Source organism: Lutra lutra, chromosome 1 (genome assembly GCF_902655055.1).
Source record: "Lutra lutra chromosome 1, mLutLut1.2, whole genome shotgun sequence".
Lineage (NCBI taxonomy): Eukaryota > Metazoa > Chordata > Mammalia > Carnivora > Mustelidae > Lutra > Lutra lutra.
In genome coordinates, this window is record NC_062278.1 from 191,013,864 (window position 1) to 191,032,282 (window position 18,419).

General features: G+C 41.4%; 1 protein-coding gene across 1 annotated transcript in view; it reads left to right on the forward strand.

Moving 5' to 3' along the window:
- ADAMTS9 (ADAM metallopeptidase with thrombospondin type 1 motif 9) overlaps window positions 1-18,419 on the forward strand; it is a 166,837-nt gene that overhangs the window by 78,109 nt on the left and 70,309 nt on the right. Inside the window, 5 exon segments of the mRNA XM_047747329.1 lie at window positions 2,444-2,548; window positions 2,687-2,854; window positions 4,881-5,150; window positions 10,028-10,189; window positions 12,520-12,696. Of these exon segments, the coding sequence (XP_047603285.1) occupies window positions 2,444-2,548; window positions 2,687-2,854; window positions 4,881-5,150; window positions 10,028-10,189; window positions 12,520-12,696 (882 nt within the window).

Genomic DNA, 18,419 nt, shown 5'->3' on the forward strand with positions numbered 1-18,419 from the left:
TATGTACATTTGAGTCTGATTATTTTATTGGCTAGCAACTGTTGATCGTTTGGTTCTGTTTTCTTGAATTTTTTTTTTAAGTGACTTCAATGTCGGGCATAGCAGATAGTGTCATGTGTTGGAGCAGCCGTGTGCTGGAGCAGCTCTGCACCAGCTCACAAGAGCTCATTGGTAAATTCTCAGGAATTGGGCAAGCTGGTTGCTAAACAGAAGCATTATTAAAAATGGAAAATATAAACCTATGATTAAATAGATGGTATTCAAAACAAAACTGATTAAGCACGCCAGCCTTACTTGTCACTCTCTTTGCTTTACTCCATTTTGCTATTCTCTGTGCTCCTGCGGTGATTTACACTTACATTTGTATCTGTAAGGTGGAAATACTGAATAACGGTGAGCTAGTGCACATCTCTTCCCGAGTCTGACTTCGTGGTCATCATGTTGGTAACTTCAAATCGGCTATTATGGCAGTGTGTACACCACAGAAATCAACAAATGCTGTAATTCTAGATTTAAATTATTTTTTTAGACTTAAGAAAGTGATGGAGAAAATAATAATAATGTAGATTACATAGAATCTACATTATGCCTCAAAGAGTCTCGTGTCCAGGGCTGTCACATTGTAAATAACACATCAAATGAAGGAAATATCCTTCTGGCATTTGGAAATCATTGTCTGCTTCAGCGCAGGAGTCACTCAGGTCATTGGTAAATGCATAGAGTTCTGACATCGATCTTCATTGTTTCCCTGTCACCTTACTCTTCAACATAAAATATCAACTCTCATTCATGTCAGAACTGTACTTATTCAGCGATTACAACCATTTTTTGGCCATAGATCCAAGAATCCAACAAAAATCAGCCGAAGTACTCTGTGAGACTCAATTGACTGTATGGAATTTTAAAGGAAGAATTGTAGATATTATTGTTATATGTAAACTGTGTGGCATATATAGCAGTAAAATTTTATATCAGTAAAATTTATAAGCAAACAAACATCTAAATACCAGTATAGACATAACATGCACCTGTAATGTGAGTGTGTGTGTATATATATAAGTACGTTTCTACACACGTACACCTTTTTTCTCAAGAGAGCCAGTTGGCAATCACTACCAGCACCTTCCTCTTCGTGGGTCTGGATTTTAGCATCATTTATGCAAAGAGACTGTGTAGGGAGAAGACTTGGGTTTGTGAATCAGTTTTGCTGACTGCCAAAGACAAGATTTGAACCTTGACCATGCCCAGAGCTCATGCCCTGGGGCCCCATCTGGCCAGTGTCCTGCTTCTGTTCTGAGCACATTTCCATGTGTGTTGTTAACAATGGATAAAGAGTGTCAAAAAGTAAATGAATACAGCATTGTTGTTCATGTTGTCATTGATGAATGATAAAACACCACTTGTGACTGGTGTCATCTTTTTTTTTTTTTTTTTACATCACTGACATATTCTAAACCACAAGCTAAATGCCTGTGAAATGTTAGCTATTACATCTACACGGTCACAAGGTGAGGACGTAGCAACTCCCGTAGAGCTTCAAAATACACATTTCTCTCTGAATTGTTCCGTAAGCTCTGATGGAGTATAGGGGGCAGCTCCCGCAGTTGAAGCATATGGACAATTTCTTTACTATGGAAAAAGTAGCCTGTGGTTTTCTTTGGACTGTAGGCAGAAGAATAGGCAGGGTCTGGAGTCAAGAAATAGAATTTCCCCCTTTGGTTTGGAAGCTCCCTGATACCGGGCTAAGCACTGAGGTCACCACACTTTGCGCCATGCCTAGACATCGCAGGCATTTAACGGATACATACTGACTCAAAGAATATTTGCTGAATTGTGAGCAAGTACTCATTTCTGCTTTCCCATTTATAACTCTGAAAATGTTATCTATAGCAGATAACCTCAGTTCACTGCCGTGATTTCCTCCGAGTGATCGAGGCGGGTCCTATCCATTTCAGGCGTTGGCATAATGACTCCGCCCCTTGGATCTGGGTTTGATCTAGATGTCATCAGCACCACGGGAGTTCTCTTTAGGGAAACTTGGAACACCAGTTCCTGAGTAGCACCTTCTGATTAGGAAATTAATTGAAATGTGAGAACTGGATTTGGTCTTCAGAGCTTTTAAAAATTGACAGTTGATCATTTTAAAAGAACATCCTGTTCTTCCCCTACTTAGGTGCCATTTTACCACATTTTTGTCTCTTTCCACTTGAACAGGCAAATAACTATTGTATTATACATCATTCAGGCACGCTCAGAGTGACTCAGATTATGCCCCATTTTATAGATGAAAACACGGGGGCTGAGAGAGGACCTGTGATCTGCCCAGAATCACACAGAAATCAGAGGTCTTAGAATTCTTAGCCCTTAAATTTGTATTCACCTTGCCAATTAAAGTGTTCATGGACTTCACAGTAACTGGCTTTTGTCCCCCTCCCCCATCTAGGACTGCGAATTACCATCTTGTCACCCTCCCCCTGCTGTCCCGGAAACAAGAAGAAGCACACACAGTGCACCAAGAACCCAGTGGCGATTTGGGTCTTGGACACCAGTAAGAAATAGATGGAAGACATAGAGAGGGTGAAAGGGGAGGTGGGGGTTCTCTGACATGACTGTAGGAAGTAGGTTACTGTCCAGTGAATCAGCGTTTCAAAATAACATATCTACATTGTTTTATTTTAACACCCAGTGCTCAGCCACTTGTGGAAAAGGTACTCGGATGAGATACGTCAGCTGCTGGGATGAGGACGGCTCTGTGGCTGACGAGAGCGCCTGTGTGACCCTGCCCAGACCGGTGGCAAAGGAAGAATGTTCTGTGACCCCCTGTGGACGGTGGAAAGCTTTGGACTGGAGCTCTGTAAGCGAGTGGACTTTTTTGGAATTGGGAAATGACTGGGGGAAACATAAGAGGATGACTAGTGACAGGTCCCAAATGTCAATGGGTATTATTTTACAATTGGACTTAGTCTGTGATTTAAATTATTTTGCCTCATGTATGTACAGCTGGCATGAATCTTAACCAGATGTGCAAGAAATGGATGCTGTGAAAGTGTGTAAATCAGTGGGCAGTTTCCTTTGCCCCATCCTGTTGGGTTGACTGGAAAACCTTGTGTTAATTGAGTCACATGAGAATATGAGAGGCTGGTGGCAGAATACAAATGCCAGAGAGAAGAAGGGAGTAAAGAGAGGTCCTGTTGCCTGGAGTCTGGATGCCTCCTGTAACCTCAATCTCTTGAAGTCCAGTGGCTCTTGGCTTCCCTGTCCAGAGTGGAAAGTGGGAATCCTCACCTAGTACCATGGGCTCAGCCTCCTGTGCACACCAGGCACCATCGGCGGGTTTCTATAAAAGTAGAAGAACCTTAAAAAAAAAAAAAAAAAAAAAAAAGGTAGAAGAACCTTTCTCAGAACACCTGGGTGACTTAGTCAGTTAAGCGTCTAACTTGATTTCCACTCAGGTCATGATCTCAAGGTCGTGGAGTGGAGCCCTGTGTGGGGCTCTATACTCCTTGCCCCTCTCCTTCTGCTCCCCTTCATGCTCCATCGCTCTCTCTCTCTCTCTCAAATAAATAAATCTTTTAAAAAAAGAAAGAAAGAAAAGGAAAACCTTTGTCTTCAGGCAGTTCCTGCTTTCTGCCTTGCAAAAATCCCAGAGCCCAGGAAATACAAAGCTTAGGATAGGTGAAAAGAAGCCCTAAGGAAAACAGAGAATTAATAGCTCAATAAATATCATGACGTATGTATGAAATTTGAGTAGAGTCAAAGAGAGCCATGTAAAAATCCTGATCTTGACATTTACTAGCCGTACGACCTTGAGCAGTCTACTTAAAGTTTTTGAGCCCAATTTCTTCTCTTAGAAGACCAAAGAAGAATGCCTACCTTACAAGGTTGTTGTACGTATTATTTGAGATTACCTATGTTAAATGCTTAGTACTAAGTAGGTGCTCAATAAATGGTAGATAATCTCACTCTCATGCCTTAAGCTTTCAGTCTGTCCATCCATCCATCCATCCATTAAATACATCTGTCTGTGCACCAAATATTTGTAAAAGCTTAGTATAGAAAAAGCAATGAGCAGCAAATAATAAAGCTCTGGCCTTCATAGAGATCATTCCGATGGAGGTTCCAATCAATGAACAAATAAAGAAATAGCTATATACAGCAACAAACACTGACAAGTACTAGAAAAATGTCAATCAAGGAGAATAAGGGCATAGGGAAAGCTGGGATGTGCTTTTAGAGAGGGTGGACAAAGAAGGCCAAATAGTACATTGAGCAAGACTTGAATAAAGTGAGGGAGTGTGTCTAATGGACATCTGTGTTGTAGAGGAAAAAGTACAGCAGGTGCAAAGATCCTGAGTAAGGAATTCTTGGCATATTCAAGGAACATCTGTAAGCCCAGTTTAGCTCAAGTGCAGTGCGTGGAGAGTGACAGGAGATGGGTCAAGGAGGTGGCCTTCCTTCCAGGCCAAGATGAGGACTTTGTACATGATTCAGAGTGAATTGGGAAGTCACTGGAGAGAATGGCCTGATCTTTCATTTGTAAGGGCCATGGTTTGTGATACAACAGACTTGGGCTGGGGTAGAGGGTGTCCAGATTGTGAGCAGGATCCCAGCTGAAAAAGCCACTGCAGTAGTCCGGGCCGGGGCAGGTAACCGTGAAGATGACGAGAAGTGGCTGGACTGGGGATGTAGAGTGACTACTGAGCAGACAATTTCTCAGTGAAATGGCTGGAGGGTGGAAAGACAAGGGAGCAGGCAAGGATGGCGCCAAGGTTGGGGGCCTGAGCAGCAGGGTGAACAGCGGGCCGTTCACAGAAAATGTACATGGATGGGTTTGCGACTGCCAGTGACCAATCCTTTCTCTTTCTGGATGTTCAACGTAGTGCTCCGTGACATGTGGGCAAGGCAGGGCGACCCGGCAAGTGGTATGTGTCAACTACAGTGACCACATGATTGATCAGAGTGAGTGTGACCCAGATTACATCCCAGAAACCGACCAGGACTGTTCCACATCACCGTGCCCTCAGCGGACCCCAGACAGTGGTCTCGCTCAGCACCCCTTCCACTATGAGGATTCCCGACCCCGGAGTGCCGGGCCCAGCCGCACCCATGTGCTTGGGGGAAACCAGTGGAGGACTGGCCCCTGGGGAGCAGTGAGTATTCCCTGATGTCTCTCTCTACTTGGCTTTCTTCTCCTCCACACTTTCAGCTTTGGGAGGCAAACAGATTAGAAACACCTTTTTTTTCTCGCAAGGGATTGGTATTGTACGTTTTCATCTGTTTTGGGCGAACCATCATGGGTTCATTGCAATCCCTGAAAAGGTGTCCCCTGATAGTGTCTGCTGTAAGCTACCTGACCTGGATGGAAGGGGTATGTCCCAGCTGGCCCACAAGATCTCGTGGTTCCGAAGTGGTGCTGGGAAGACTGTGATGACATAAAGAGGAATCCCAGAGGCTAGAGCCACAGGCAGCTCCTACCTGTAAGGAAATTAAAAGGACCGAGGAAGTTTTCTGAAGGGGAGCTCTTAGGAAGGTCATTTTCCTTCTTGCTATTTTCCAGGTGAGCAGAGTCTCAAAGTGGCACGGTTGCTGTGTAATTTGTAGTAGTGGTTCATTGTCCTGGAGTGGGGGCCACACTAGTCTAGATAATTCTGTGCTTGGGGTAGAAGTACCATGCCTGATGGCCAACGGCACAGCCTCTGAATGAAGATGACTTTGAGCCGAAGACTTGCCCTTTCAAATTTTGAAGTCTTCAGTGGGTCCCCTATTCTCCATGGGCCTCAGGTTCCTCGTCTGTAAAACAAAGTAAACAATAATTCCAGCATTCTGGGTTGTGGTAAGAAACAAATGTGATGATAGCAGTCAAGTCCTTTGCACACTGCCCATCCCCCACCCCCACCCCCCAAGAGTGAGAACTTCCTCATTATTCTTATCATAGTCCTTCACATTAGGAAGATCTTGAAAGATATTTAATAGTCACAGGGAAAATAGGCGTAGAATCTTTTTGGGTTTTTTATTGAATAATTTTCCCCCAAATCAATCTTATGTGGAATACTGGACATGTCTAATGGAATTGCAGGAGGATTAAGGTAGCAAGGGACCCTCTCGAGGTGTGGGGAATTAGAAGGTGTCCAGTAATCACTCTGGGGTCTTCATTTTAATTGTTTACTCATAGTTTCCTTCTTGTACCACTAATTGTGCTTAATTATTTCTGAACTAAAAAGCATTAGAAGGAAACTGCCTCCCACCATGGTTATGTTTCAGTAAATGAGATTTCCTTTCTTCTGAATACTGATTAGCCACTGAGCATTTTGACTCACGAAAAGCATTGGTTGTAGGCAGGACATCTGCTCCATTGCCCAGGACCTTCGCTCTCACTCTCCTTTCTTGCTCTCCACTTTAAGGCTTCCTTTGCCTGAGGTAAAAGAAATTTGGGTTCAGAGAAGTTAAAGGGTGATCAATGGAGGTAATCACTGAGTGTCCCACAATTTTTCTGGTTGAAAAATTTCAAAACTCACATGTGTATTCTAATGATAACACTAGAACTCCCTAAAAAGAAAAAATTCAAAGCTATTCTTACTTAGGAGTAAATTTGGAGATGATGCATTCTTTTAAAATTGAATGATTCTGCCCTTGGGCAGTGTTCCCAATTAGGGAGGATTAAGTAACCTTTTTGCAGCAATGGGCAATACCATTCTTTGCCTGTTGTGCCTGTTTTTTGTTTGGGGATTTTTTTTTTTTTTTTCTAAGTTAAGTGAGGCTGAAGATGGACAATGTGATTTTTTTTTTCAGCTCTAGCTTGCTGTGCCTGACCTGCTCCCAGGAGTGTGTGGAATGTACATGCATCTTTGCTTGGTGCAGCACACTAACTGTGTGATTCTCCCTGCTTCCCATGGCAGGAAAGGCAGCAAAGAATCATAAACACTGGGGGATGGGAATCTAATGTTTTCAGTGGATCCCAGCATAAAAACCTCATTTGATAGTACATTTCTGCATAAACCTGAACCCTGTGTGAGGTTTTCCCCCTTGTTACCAATTAGGAGTCTCTGGTTGTGAACAAAAGAAAAGCATCTGCCTCAAGTGAAAATAAAACAAACAGCACTTTTCATTTGGCCCCGGTAGAAACAGAGGGCAGAGCATCTCCAGGGATCTCGCTCAGCGGTTGGCAAATCTTTTTTGCAAAAGACCAGATAGTCTTTTCTGTTATGTGGATCATATAGTCTCTGTCACAACTAACCAGCTCTACTGTCGGAGCACAAAAGCAGGAATAGGCAATACATAAACGAGTGGGCATGGCTATGTTCCAATAAAACTTTATTTATAAAACAGGTAGTGGGTCATATTTGGCCTTCATGTTGTATCTTGCCAACCCCTCTCTAGATGGAGCAGAAATTAGAGGATAATTACTGTAGGGAATTTCTGTCTTAATAAATCCCTCTTAACTCTCACCTACCCTGCTCAGGATTCAAATTCTCAGGAAAAGTCTCATAGACCCAGCTTGTTCTACCTGCCCATTCCCTGACCGGAAGGGCAGTGTATTTTAATAGGTAGTCCCACCAAGATGACATCCACTGGAGAAGAAATGGCCCCTTTAAGGAGAATTGGGGTTCCAGATATGAGGGGAAGTATGCTAGGCAGGTAAGAAAAACAGATGTCCCTCGCCTCTTATTCCTGCCAAGACTGTTCCTACTTACTCTGGCCCATGTGAATGATGGGTGCAGGTTTTATTCGGAGAAATGTTTACCTAGGGAAATATGTCCTCTTAAAAGGACAGGAAGATTGCAGCAGGGTGCCTGGGTGACACATTTGGTTAAGCATCTGAGTCTTGGTTTTGGCTCAGGTCATGATCTCGCAGTGGTGGGATCGAGCCAGCGTCGGGCTCTGTGCTCAGTGCAGAGCCTGCTTCAGATTCTCTCTCTCTCTCCCTGTCACTGAAATAAAAAAAAATAAAGTCTTAAAAAAAAAAAAAAGACAGGCAGATTATTAACGAAGTCAAAAGTGAAATTCTGTGACATGGAATAGAACTAAGAACCCCTGCTAATTTAAAAAAAAAAAAATATATATATATATATATATATATGGCCAAATTGAACCTGGAGAAAAATTATGTACAACACTTAATTTGTCCATGGGATCATAAAGACCCAAACGGGCCCTGATTTCAGATAGTTCAAGACTGTACAGTGTAGTTCCTTGGCCCCAGCTGAGCACTATCTCCATGTCTTTGGTCAGATTTTCAGTAGGAAACATCTGATTGGTCACTGGGTAGCTGGTGGATTGGTTGTCCTTCCATCAGGTGACCAGATTTGCTCCAGTCAGCCATATTGGAGGGAGGGTAGCTTGTGGCTTATGGAGTTGTTGTTTCCACTGACTTTAATTGGACAGGCAGTGGTGTACATAACCCGGGATCGGTGCTATGGGAGCTAACAGAAACACAGGTAATGACATTGACCCCTCCTTCAAGGAGCTTACCGTTTCATTGAGGCAGTAATGCTCACAGGTGAGGTAGTAAAAGAATGATCCAAGATTGTATTATCAAGGGAAAAATTCAAGGGCCAAAATATATATTACAGATGTACTTACAATATGGAAGTTCCTTCCTAACATTATACATTCTGGTCCCCAAAGTCAATTAAAATAATAATGCTGTGCTTTCTGTGATGTTCCAAACTGTTTAAAAAGAGAAAACAAGTGTGTTCAAGTTCAGAGTCATTATATCAGAATCCTCAGGGAATAGAGATGAAATTTTTATAAATCAGAAATTGCCTAAGTGTTTTCTCAGAGAGAAGTCGTAAATCTGATTTCCTGTTCAACATTTTAAAATTAAACCCAATGTATTTTAAAGTAACACATAATTTGTCCAGTATAGGCAGAGAAATTGAGCTTAGGTCCAATGCAGTAAGCCCAAAAATAAATTCACAGCTTTATTTGGAAAAAGCTGACCAGCAGGAAGCATTGTTTGCAGGTATTTTGAAGTAACCCTGGTTTGAGCTGGGGTTCCTAAAAAGCACAAATCTGCCATCAGAACCTAGAACTAAAAAAAACAAAAAACAAAAAAAAAAACCAGTTGCCAGTGCAGTTGGAGGCTTGATAAACAACTCATGGGAATTGCACTGCTTTGAGGACTAGTTGGTTTTTTTTATAGGCAAACTGATTTTACAAGTTAAGGGTCAGAGTGGAGGATACTAGCAAACACATTGGTTTTGAAAAGATAAGAGCATTGTGGAAAGAAAAAAAAAACACTCAAGATGTAGATAAATAAGAGAACTATGACAAGCTCGTGTGGGAAATTAGCTGAAATGCAAACATAATTCAGTGACAACCATGAGAGAGAACAGTAGACAGAAAGTACCCCTGAAGAGAGGCTTGTCAATATGGAATCCAATTAAGGTCCTTGTGGAAGTGGAAAAATAAATTAAAAAACACATCTTGCTGCCATCAGCCACTGAAGTCAGGGCCATTGTGAAGGGAGAGAATGGAACATTCCCTGTGAGGAAATGATGTCTAAGTGACATTCCATGATGCTTTGGGTAATTGAATGAGTTGATATGGAGGCTCAAATTCAATAACTGGTGTGTCGTTAAGCAGGTGATTTGACCTCTGTGTTGAAAGGGCAGTCAATTGTTGGATCTAAATAAGCACTTGGATTTTGAAAAGAAAAGTGTTTCTCATAGACTATGGTGTCCATCATTCTCAGGGATGCAAAGGGGTTAAAGGAGGACAATAATGGAAACTTTTGGAAGTCACAAGACATTATCATTCATGGGGGAATCTTTTGAACACCTACCGAGGTCCTAATTTGCGGAAAGGAGAAGCCCTGTTTCTACTGTCCAGGGGTTTAGAAGGCATGAGCAGGAGAAAGCCCCCACAGAAGGGAAATTCTCGTGCTTGCTTTCTGTCCATTATCTGGATGACCTGAGAGTACATTCTGTCACATTTGTCTCTGACCTTCCAACCAGCCACTTTTTGTGTCCCTAAGCTGCAGGTCGAGGTGGGGATTAACCTGCTGACTAATGTCTGATGTGTTCAGTGTTCCAGTACCTGTGCTGGTGGGTCCCAGCGGCGTGTGGTTGTGTGTCAGGATGAAAACGGATACACCGCAAATGACTGCATGGAGAGGATAAAACCCGATGAGCAGAGAGCCTGTGAATCTGGGCCTTGTCCTCAGTGGGCTTATGGCAACTGGGGAGAGGTGAGAGAGAGCCATCCGTTTGTATGTCCTTTGGAAAGAAACACAGAGCAATTTTGCTGACCAGACTTTGCTGCCATTCATAGTTTAAGGCTGGAGAATGAGTTCTAGTGAAAGCTTCTTGATTTGGCATGATCTAGGAGAACTGTCTTTATTCTGGACCGTTTTAAGAGTGCCTTTATTACCAATTAGAGACAGTTTTTAAATACTTAGGAAAGGAACATTAGGAAAGCATGCAGATAAATGCTAGGTTAACTTGTGTGTTCACCTCTGCTGATTAAAATATGGGCCCTTTTAAGGTAATTGGAAATATGTGTTACATTGGTCCATGAAAGTGTTACCATGTTTTTCATAGTTTTGGGGTGTTTATGATGCTCTCTTGTTCCCATGGCATCCTTAAAATCCTTGATGAAACCAAATCCTAGGATTTCAAATGCTGGATGAAACCAGAATGAACAGGTGCTGTTATTCCCATCAGAGGTGATGCATTTTAATGATAGAAGAGGAATCTTCACCTCTTACCTTTTAAGAGTGGCAGGGCGCCTGGGTGGCTCAGTGGGTTAAGCCTCTGCCTTCGGCTCAGGTCATGATCCCAGGGTCCTGGGATCGAGCCCCACATCGGTCTCTCTGCTCAGCGGAGAGCCTGCTTCCTCGTCTCCCTCTGCCTGTCTCTCTGCCTACTTGTGATCTCTCTCTCTGTCAAATAAATAAATAAAATCTTAAGAAAAAAAAAAAAAAAAGAGTGGCATCCTATGACCAATGAGAGGCAGTAGAGTGTTTGGAGCAGACAAAACTGGATTCTCTTCCCATCCCTGACTCTCATAGGCTTTGTAGCCTTGGCAAGTTACGTAACTTTGCCAAACATCTGTAGCATCATCTATAAATGGGAATAATAATGGCACCAATTCATAACTACTGTATGAGATAGTGCATGTCAAATACCTAGCACATTGTCTTCAATCAAGTTAACTGCTATTATGATAATGATAATCATCATTACTACTACTAATGTTTATCATTAGTAGTAGCAGTAGTAGTATCAAATAGGGTTTTCAGCCACTCTTCTGTGTAGGGTTTAGATGCTTATTGTTTTGTGTGTAATTAACCAACAATGTATCTCTCTACTCTTGAGTCCACAGGGAGAGGACATAGGTAGAGCTTGTTGCATTGCTCTGTCTTGACTGTAAAATTTATAAAATAAAATATGAGGATTAACATCTTGGAGACCCCAGTGCCAAGAGGGAGACAAAGACAAATGAAATGGATGGGCACGTTAGTCCACACTCCTGGATAACCGAAATCCCATGTCCACACTTTCCATAACCTGCTAATCATAGGAAGTCGTAACAGAGTGTTCTGTTGACTTTTGTTGACAGTATGTCATTCTGGAAGGCTTTGATGAAAGGCAGGAAGGGGGAGTCAGGCTTCAAGACTCATGTATTACGGGTTTCCCAAATCTCCTCATAGAGTTCTGTCCTGTGGGGCCCGTGATTAAGCTTCTGTAATTGGACTGAAGCCAGGAGAGTACACGCATTCACTGGGATGCTTGCTGTCAGCACAGACCAGATCATTCCAAATTCTGTGGGAGATCTGGCCTTGACACAGCAGGAGAGCCAAATGTCAGTGTTCCTGGATGTGAGCACAGCAGCACTGTCCAAGAAATACAGCTTGTTCCTGCCTCAGAAGTTTGGGTCTAGCCAGAGTCAGAACTTCATCCAACATTCCCACCACGTTGTTAATTCTTCCCGGGGAAAGTCATCGTCATCCCGAGATTCGGAGAGAGCGTAAAATATCGTAACATCATAAAGGTCTCTGGAGACTGGAGTCACAGAAGAGCCAAAAGTTGGTGACAGCTTTTTAGAACTTGCCAGAAAGTAAACCCCACTAAGTTATTACATCCTTTCTTTGGTACTGGGTGGTGTAGGGAATTTTATTTTTTGGATTTTTGGTTTCGTATCCATCAAAGAAACGGCTGCAATCTTACCTACTCACTTGCTATTGCACTGACCTTGATAGAGTGAATTAACTTCTTTTAAGCTCACTTGTCCCATATGTAAAATGGGGCCCATATTAGAGTCTCCTCTTGATGAGAGAATGCCTATGAAACACTTAGTACAGGTGATGAGGACACACTCAGTAACCAGTGTCTACCATTAAGGTAGACAGTTCCATTGTATATAAATATGTTGGTAATTCAGCTTGGGTCTGCCTCGAGGCTTCCCTTGCCCAGTGCTGTGATAGAGTTTGTTGAGGAGATTATTGTCATAGGAGAGAAGATAGGATTTGTCATTGGCTGTTCAGAGTGAATGCAGCTTCTCTTTCTCCTCCTGCAGTGCACTAAGCTATGTGGCGGAGGCTTACGGACAAGACTGGTGGTCTGTCAGCGGCCCAGCGGTGAACGGTTTCCAGATCTGAGCTGTGAAATCCATGATAAGCCTCCAGATCGTGAGCAGTGTAACACACACGTTTGTCCTCAAGACGCTGCGTGGAATACCGGCCCCTGGAGTTCGGTACGGCCCTAACTCTTAATGTTTATTAACCAAACTGTCTTAACTAACAGACCCAGTTCCAAGGTATTCTGGGGCACTCCTTGGCGACAGACAGTTGTCTGACTCGCAAGGGCATCCCTGAACCTGGGCGGTGGTCCGTGATTTTCTTCATACCGACACGTAACGGCATCAATGTTTTGTGATTTTGCCAAAGTGACTTTACAGACATAAGTGTACCTCATGTAGGCCTGGGGCCAATGTCAAAAAGTAATTTCCGTTTTGTTATTCTTGTTGTTTTAGAAAAGCAAGAGTGTCTATAGAGATACTTTAAAGAAATAAGTTCATATAGTTATTAAGTTCCAAAGTGATTTCAGCAGACAACTCAATAGAAGACATTCTTTCCTTTCCCAAATTATGGGAGTCTTGACTTTTGGGGTAAGATACCTGCATATTGAGGCCAAAGCAATTTTTTTTTTTTCCATGACTGTAATTTGCCTCTATGTGACTCGGGTACAAACTCAACACAGTGACCACAGAGGCTGTGCCCACAAAATAGACTGAAATCATTGTGAAAATGCAAAAGGCCAGCTACACTGGACTCAGTGACTTGGAACCTCTCAAGGTATCCGAAACGTTCTCTCTCTTTCCCCAAGACACAAAGCCCATCTCTTCAATTTTTTGCTTCAGTGCTAGGCTTCCCTTGCTATCTGCTTAGCTGACATCGTGAGACAGGTTTGCCACTGTAAATACTATGCAAACTTCTGGGGCAGCTCTTGGCAAACAGAAGGTCGGCTATGTCCAAACAGTCCTTTGGCTGAGTTGTATTATCATCTGTGGAGCCGTTAGGGCTGGTTTGTGTAAATAGAGTAAATGTTTCTGTAAATACATGAATTGCACTGAATCTGAATTTAGTAGTATATGAAATCATATCCACAAACCTTTTTTATTCCAGAGGGTTCGGAGGAAAAGTCTTAACCATTCCTGAAACTAGATAAAGAGCAGATGAGCTGAAGTGGAATGGTTAACACCTATCGATGCTTCTAAGAGCCAAGGGTTTTGGGTCTGAGACTGTGTCTGCAGGTAGAACCTAGCTCTGTAACTACTGTACTTCGTATTAAGTAGAAAGCTAGAGAGTGTAGAGTATCATCTCTTCTGATTCTAGTCAGCTGGGCTGTCAGGCTTTCATTCAAAAGCTTAGGTAATGCCACATGAAGTCAGACGCATATTCACCTGAAGCATTTTGTCTGCAGTACTGATGATACTGCCCCCAAAATGAACATTTTGAAAATGATCAGAAGTGACTGTGGGATGTCAGGAACATCCTCTGGCTTCCCCACTTCCCTCAGTCACCTGTGACAGATTATTTTTCATGAAATTGTCCCTCTTGAGCCCATGATACTTTTACCTTGTTCACTTGGCCAACAGCAACACCACTTCAGAGACGTGTCTCAGAAACTACTACCCCTCTAAAAAGTTGTTTTTCTTTCATTTTGACCAAAAAGTGACCCTTAACCTTCAGAGGATGTGTGTGTGTGTGTGTGTGTGTGTGTAATCATAAAATATTATATACTGTATACATATATGTGTATGCCTACACATTATATACAATGTATAACATATAGTTTATTGGTTTCCATAGCATTCTCCTCCTTGAATGCTTTCTAAATACCACTCAAATTTTTTTACACAGGATCATCCTCCTCTCCCACAGATGTTTTAAGAGCTTAAATCTTGAAATCTGACCTGCTAATTTAGCTGAAAACATTAAGATTTTTGTTGTAGTTGTTCTTAGGCCTGCACACAGTTTTCTGAAACACACACACACACAAAGAGAGGGAGATGCTACTGCTCTGTTATACACAGAAGAGAATACATGGATTTTGAAACTGTTTTTGCTGCCGATATGATTTTCATGCCTCCTTTGTAGAGTAATCATTATTCTAGTGTATATTTCAATGTCTCTACAGTCTAGGAGCAAGGCCACCTGGGCAAGGCTTCTCACTGTGATTTTTTAAAAAATGACATCAAAAGCATTTTATTTAAATAGATACATTTGTAGTATATTACTTAAATGTGTGTGTGTGTGTATGTGTGAGGGCAGTCTTTCAGATTTTTACTGTAGAACTTTGATTTTACTTTTATGTTGATTTTTGTAGGTGCTTTGGTACAATTTCTGAGCAATTCTAAATTGAAGCATACCTCAGTGAATCGTGTTCATAGCCATAAAGCCACTGGTATGGTGCTTCATTGTTGTAACTGACAATGAAATTAACAACAACGAAAAATATATTTGAGGTGCTAACCCGTCGCTTTCTCTTGAAAGCCCGCTCGATCTGTTAGAGACCAAGGGTAGCAATTAGTCCTTCCATAGGGTTGCTTTCTCTCCAGATTTTCACCCACTAGAGACAGTGTTCAGAAGCAACTACTGCTGTGGGAGGAGGCCTTTCCCAAGGTCAAAATGGAGATAGCCTCATTCAACAATTGTTACTAAGACACGGTATTTAGGAAAGAAACTGCCACATCGCTGTTAGCGTGGCTGCCAGAGTCTCTAAAAGGAACCGTTGGTGAACATCAGGTTCAAATACCCGTTTTAGACCCTTAGTTCTGGCTCGTGTCAGTGCGGATTCAGAATCGTGATGGTGAAAAACAACCTCCAAAAATCCAGCCTCTTCTGTCCTCTTTTGAATGTGTCCTTGCACTCCTACTTAGTAACTTGCCGATTTCCAAATAAGGTTCTTACACTGATCCACCTTTCAGTCTGGCTCCTGGGAGCAGAGTCCTGGGAACTGACTGATGAGGGAGTGTGTGTATCCCGTCACTAGAGAGGACATTGGAAAGAGTGCTGTGTGCTGTCAAGCCAACAGCAGAAAGTAGGTTAAAAGTCCGCAGTATTTGACAGTAAGCAGGTCCATCGAGATAATGAAAGTAGCAGAGGTTGCAGGTGATGTCACCTGTCCAAGCTGGTCCCGTAGCATTCCTTTCTGCCCTGCCCCGTGTATCTGCTTGCTGATCATCTTGGAGACCGTGGTTCTCCTTAGGAGAAACTACTTGTTGGGGTTTTACATGACAAACCTGAAAGTGTTCTCTTAGCCTTGCTTTAGGTGCTTGGGAATTATGCTTGTCCACCCGAATAATGAGAATTTATGAGCTCACGAAGGAACTGTGCTTTTGTCTCTGCCTGGCCAACTTATGAATTTGTGTCTACCTCATTTTCATATTAAAGTTTGCAGCTTCCATAGGTAGGAAGAGAAAATGTTGACAACAGTATTCTGTCACCTCACTGCATCCATCTCTAGCAAAAATAAAGACTGTAAATATCACCACCATACTTTCTGAATACAGTTATGGGCAGCCAAGCCTAGTATTATCTGAATATTTTGAGCAGTACAGATTTCTATGTGTTTATATAATAAAGCATATTTATTTTTTCCATGTTATTTAATTTTATATACAATGTTTAAAAATCAGTGTTTATCAGCAGACTGTAAAGGCAAACAGGCTATGTGAATTAGAAGTACATGTGTATGTTTCTTTTGGTTTTAAAAAAGATACATTTTAATTTTGTAAATCCCCTCCAACCTGTACCGTCCCTCTCCTGAATAGGAGTAGCTTTATGTAATTGGCTAGTTTAAAATGTGTATTTTCAAAAGATACTTAAAAAAAAAAGAAAAAAACTCTGAATTGGAAATGATATAAACCAAAATATATGAGGCTTAACATTTTGTTGTTTTTTTTCCTTTTCTGATACTGTTATCTGATTCACTGAGTCTCAACTATGAAATATGAATGTTCCACTTACTGAATTTGTAGATAATGATAAAACATAGCCAGAAGACAAAACAAGTGATTAGGGAAAATGGTTCTAAACATGTAAGAAGAGCTAGGGACAGGAAAACACTAACCTAAAGTGCACAAATTCGATCACACCTTATTCTTTGTGTTCAGATAACCGTAAGACTTCAGTGTTTGTCAGTTCTGTTATTTGTTCATCTGCAGTACATTTCAGAAAGAATTTCTCATTAAAGAAAAATAAAATATGATCACAGTAAATGTGGAAGTTTTAAGAGAGCCTGCAGTTTTGAAAAAAATTTGTAAAAATTTGTAAAGATGACCCTGTTGCCTCTTGGTTCTGCGCGTGCCCCTACTGAGTCTCCCATTTATGTGTGGTTTAGAATGGTCACTGAGGGTTAAAAGGACCAAAATCAGGGAGTCCCCATGTGAATTTGAGGTTTATATGAGGTGTGAAATCAAATAACTTTTCCAAAGCAGATGATGATAGCTAACTTTTAGAGAATATTTACTATGTACAAAGCCAAGTTAAGAAAACACACTATATTTAGCCGCCATATTACCCCATGAGGGGGGTGCTTTTATGAATCCCTTTGACTATGTGATCATTTACTATAATAAAATGTCAGTGTCGGTATACTGACTACATTAATCCTGTTTCATGGGCTAGAAATAGCCCATATTCAGAATGAGTTCTCTAAACTTCTGTTGATATTCAATAAAAGGTATACCTACAACTTGGACTTCATCAACCTCAACATTATTTAGCTAATATTGGCATTAACCATTTGACTCCAGCCACAGAAAATCCAAATTTATTTCTGTATTGGTAAATTCCCATAACCAGTGATTATAAACACTTCAAACAACTGGTTATATTTTGGGAATGGCAAAACATCTCTTGTTTCATTTTAATGTTATCACCTTAGCCAGATTAGGAGGATGATGTAAAGATTTTTGACCATAAGGAATATCACATTAAATGCCTATGCATTTTTAATAAACATAAGATTTTTTCTAATAATGAAGACACATCTTAGATATACTGCTAGTGCCTTTTAAAAAAAGAAATATACTATTTAACTCTATCATAATAGAGTATTAAAAATAAGTTGTTGTTGTTGTTGTTGTTTTTTTAAATCAGAACATGCAAAACACGGGCCTGCATCTATCTCACTACAGATAAAACTTACTTGGTTTTTTTGTTTGTTTGTTTTTCGTTGTTTCTGGTGACTGTATGCCTATGGGAGGCTCTGTTCCTACCTCCTGACAGTGATATTTCATGATAGTGTGGCAGATTTCTATTTTTGCAGTTTTTAAAAGTCCACAGGTGGGGGAAGCAGGGAAAGAAGGGTTATTAGACCCTGAGGAGGAGTGTAGGTCCTCTCACTGACTCACGTCAGCGAGTTGTCCTTCTGGAACGGAAAGAAATGGGAATTTTGGAATGTGGAGTGGGAGGTAGAGATTGAGTCCACGTCTAATTGGTTGGGAGGGAATCCTGATTAGTAGAGGCAGTCGAGGAAGATTTATTTTATGGAGAAGGCGTCAACAATTCTTTAGAAGGGGGGAGATGGTCATCATTTATTTTTCAGCAAATACTTTTTACATGTCTACTGTGAGCCAGGCACTATTCTAGGTGCTAAGGATACAACAGTGAACAAGTCAGCTATATATTCAAGTAGAGAAGGAGAAAATATGGTATTAAACAAATAAAACCAATTACACGTGTAAATAAAGAACTGACACTGTTTTCCCTGGCAGCCTCATTACAATCATAAAGATAAAAATAAGAGATTGCTCTTAGAGGAACACTCACGGTTACTAATGATCTTTGTTCACTAAATAAAAATTACCAGTCCTACCTTTCCTTTTCAATGTACAATTGCATAATCATTTTCAGGGATAAATCCTCTGTGGCTGGTGGCCTGGAACTTTTAAAAACCTCCTGTCGGAGA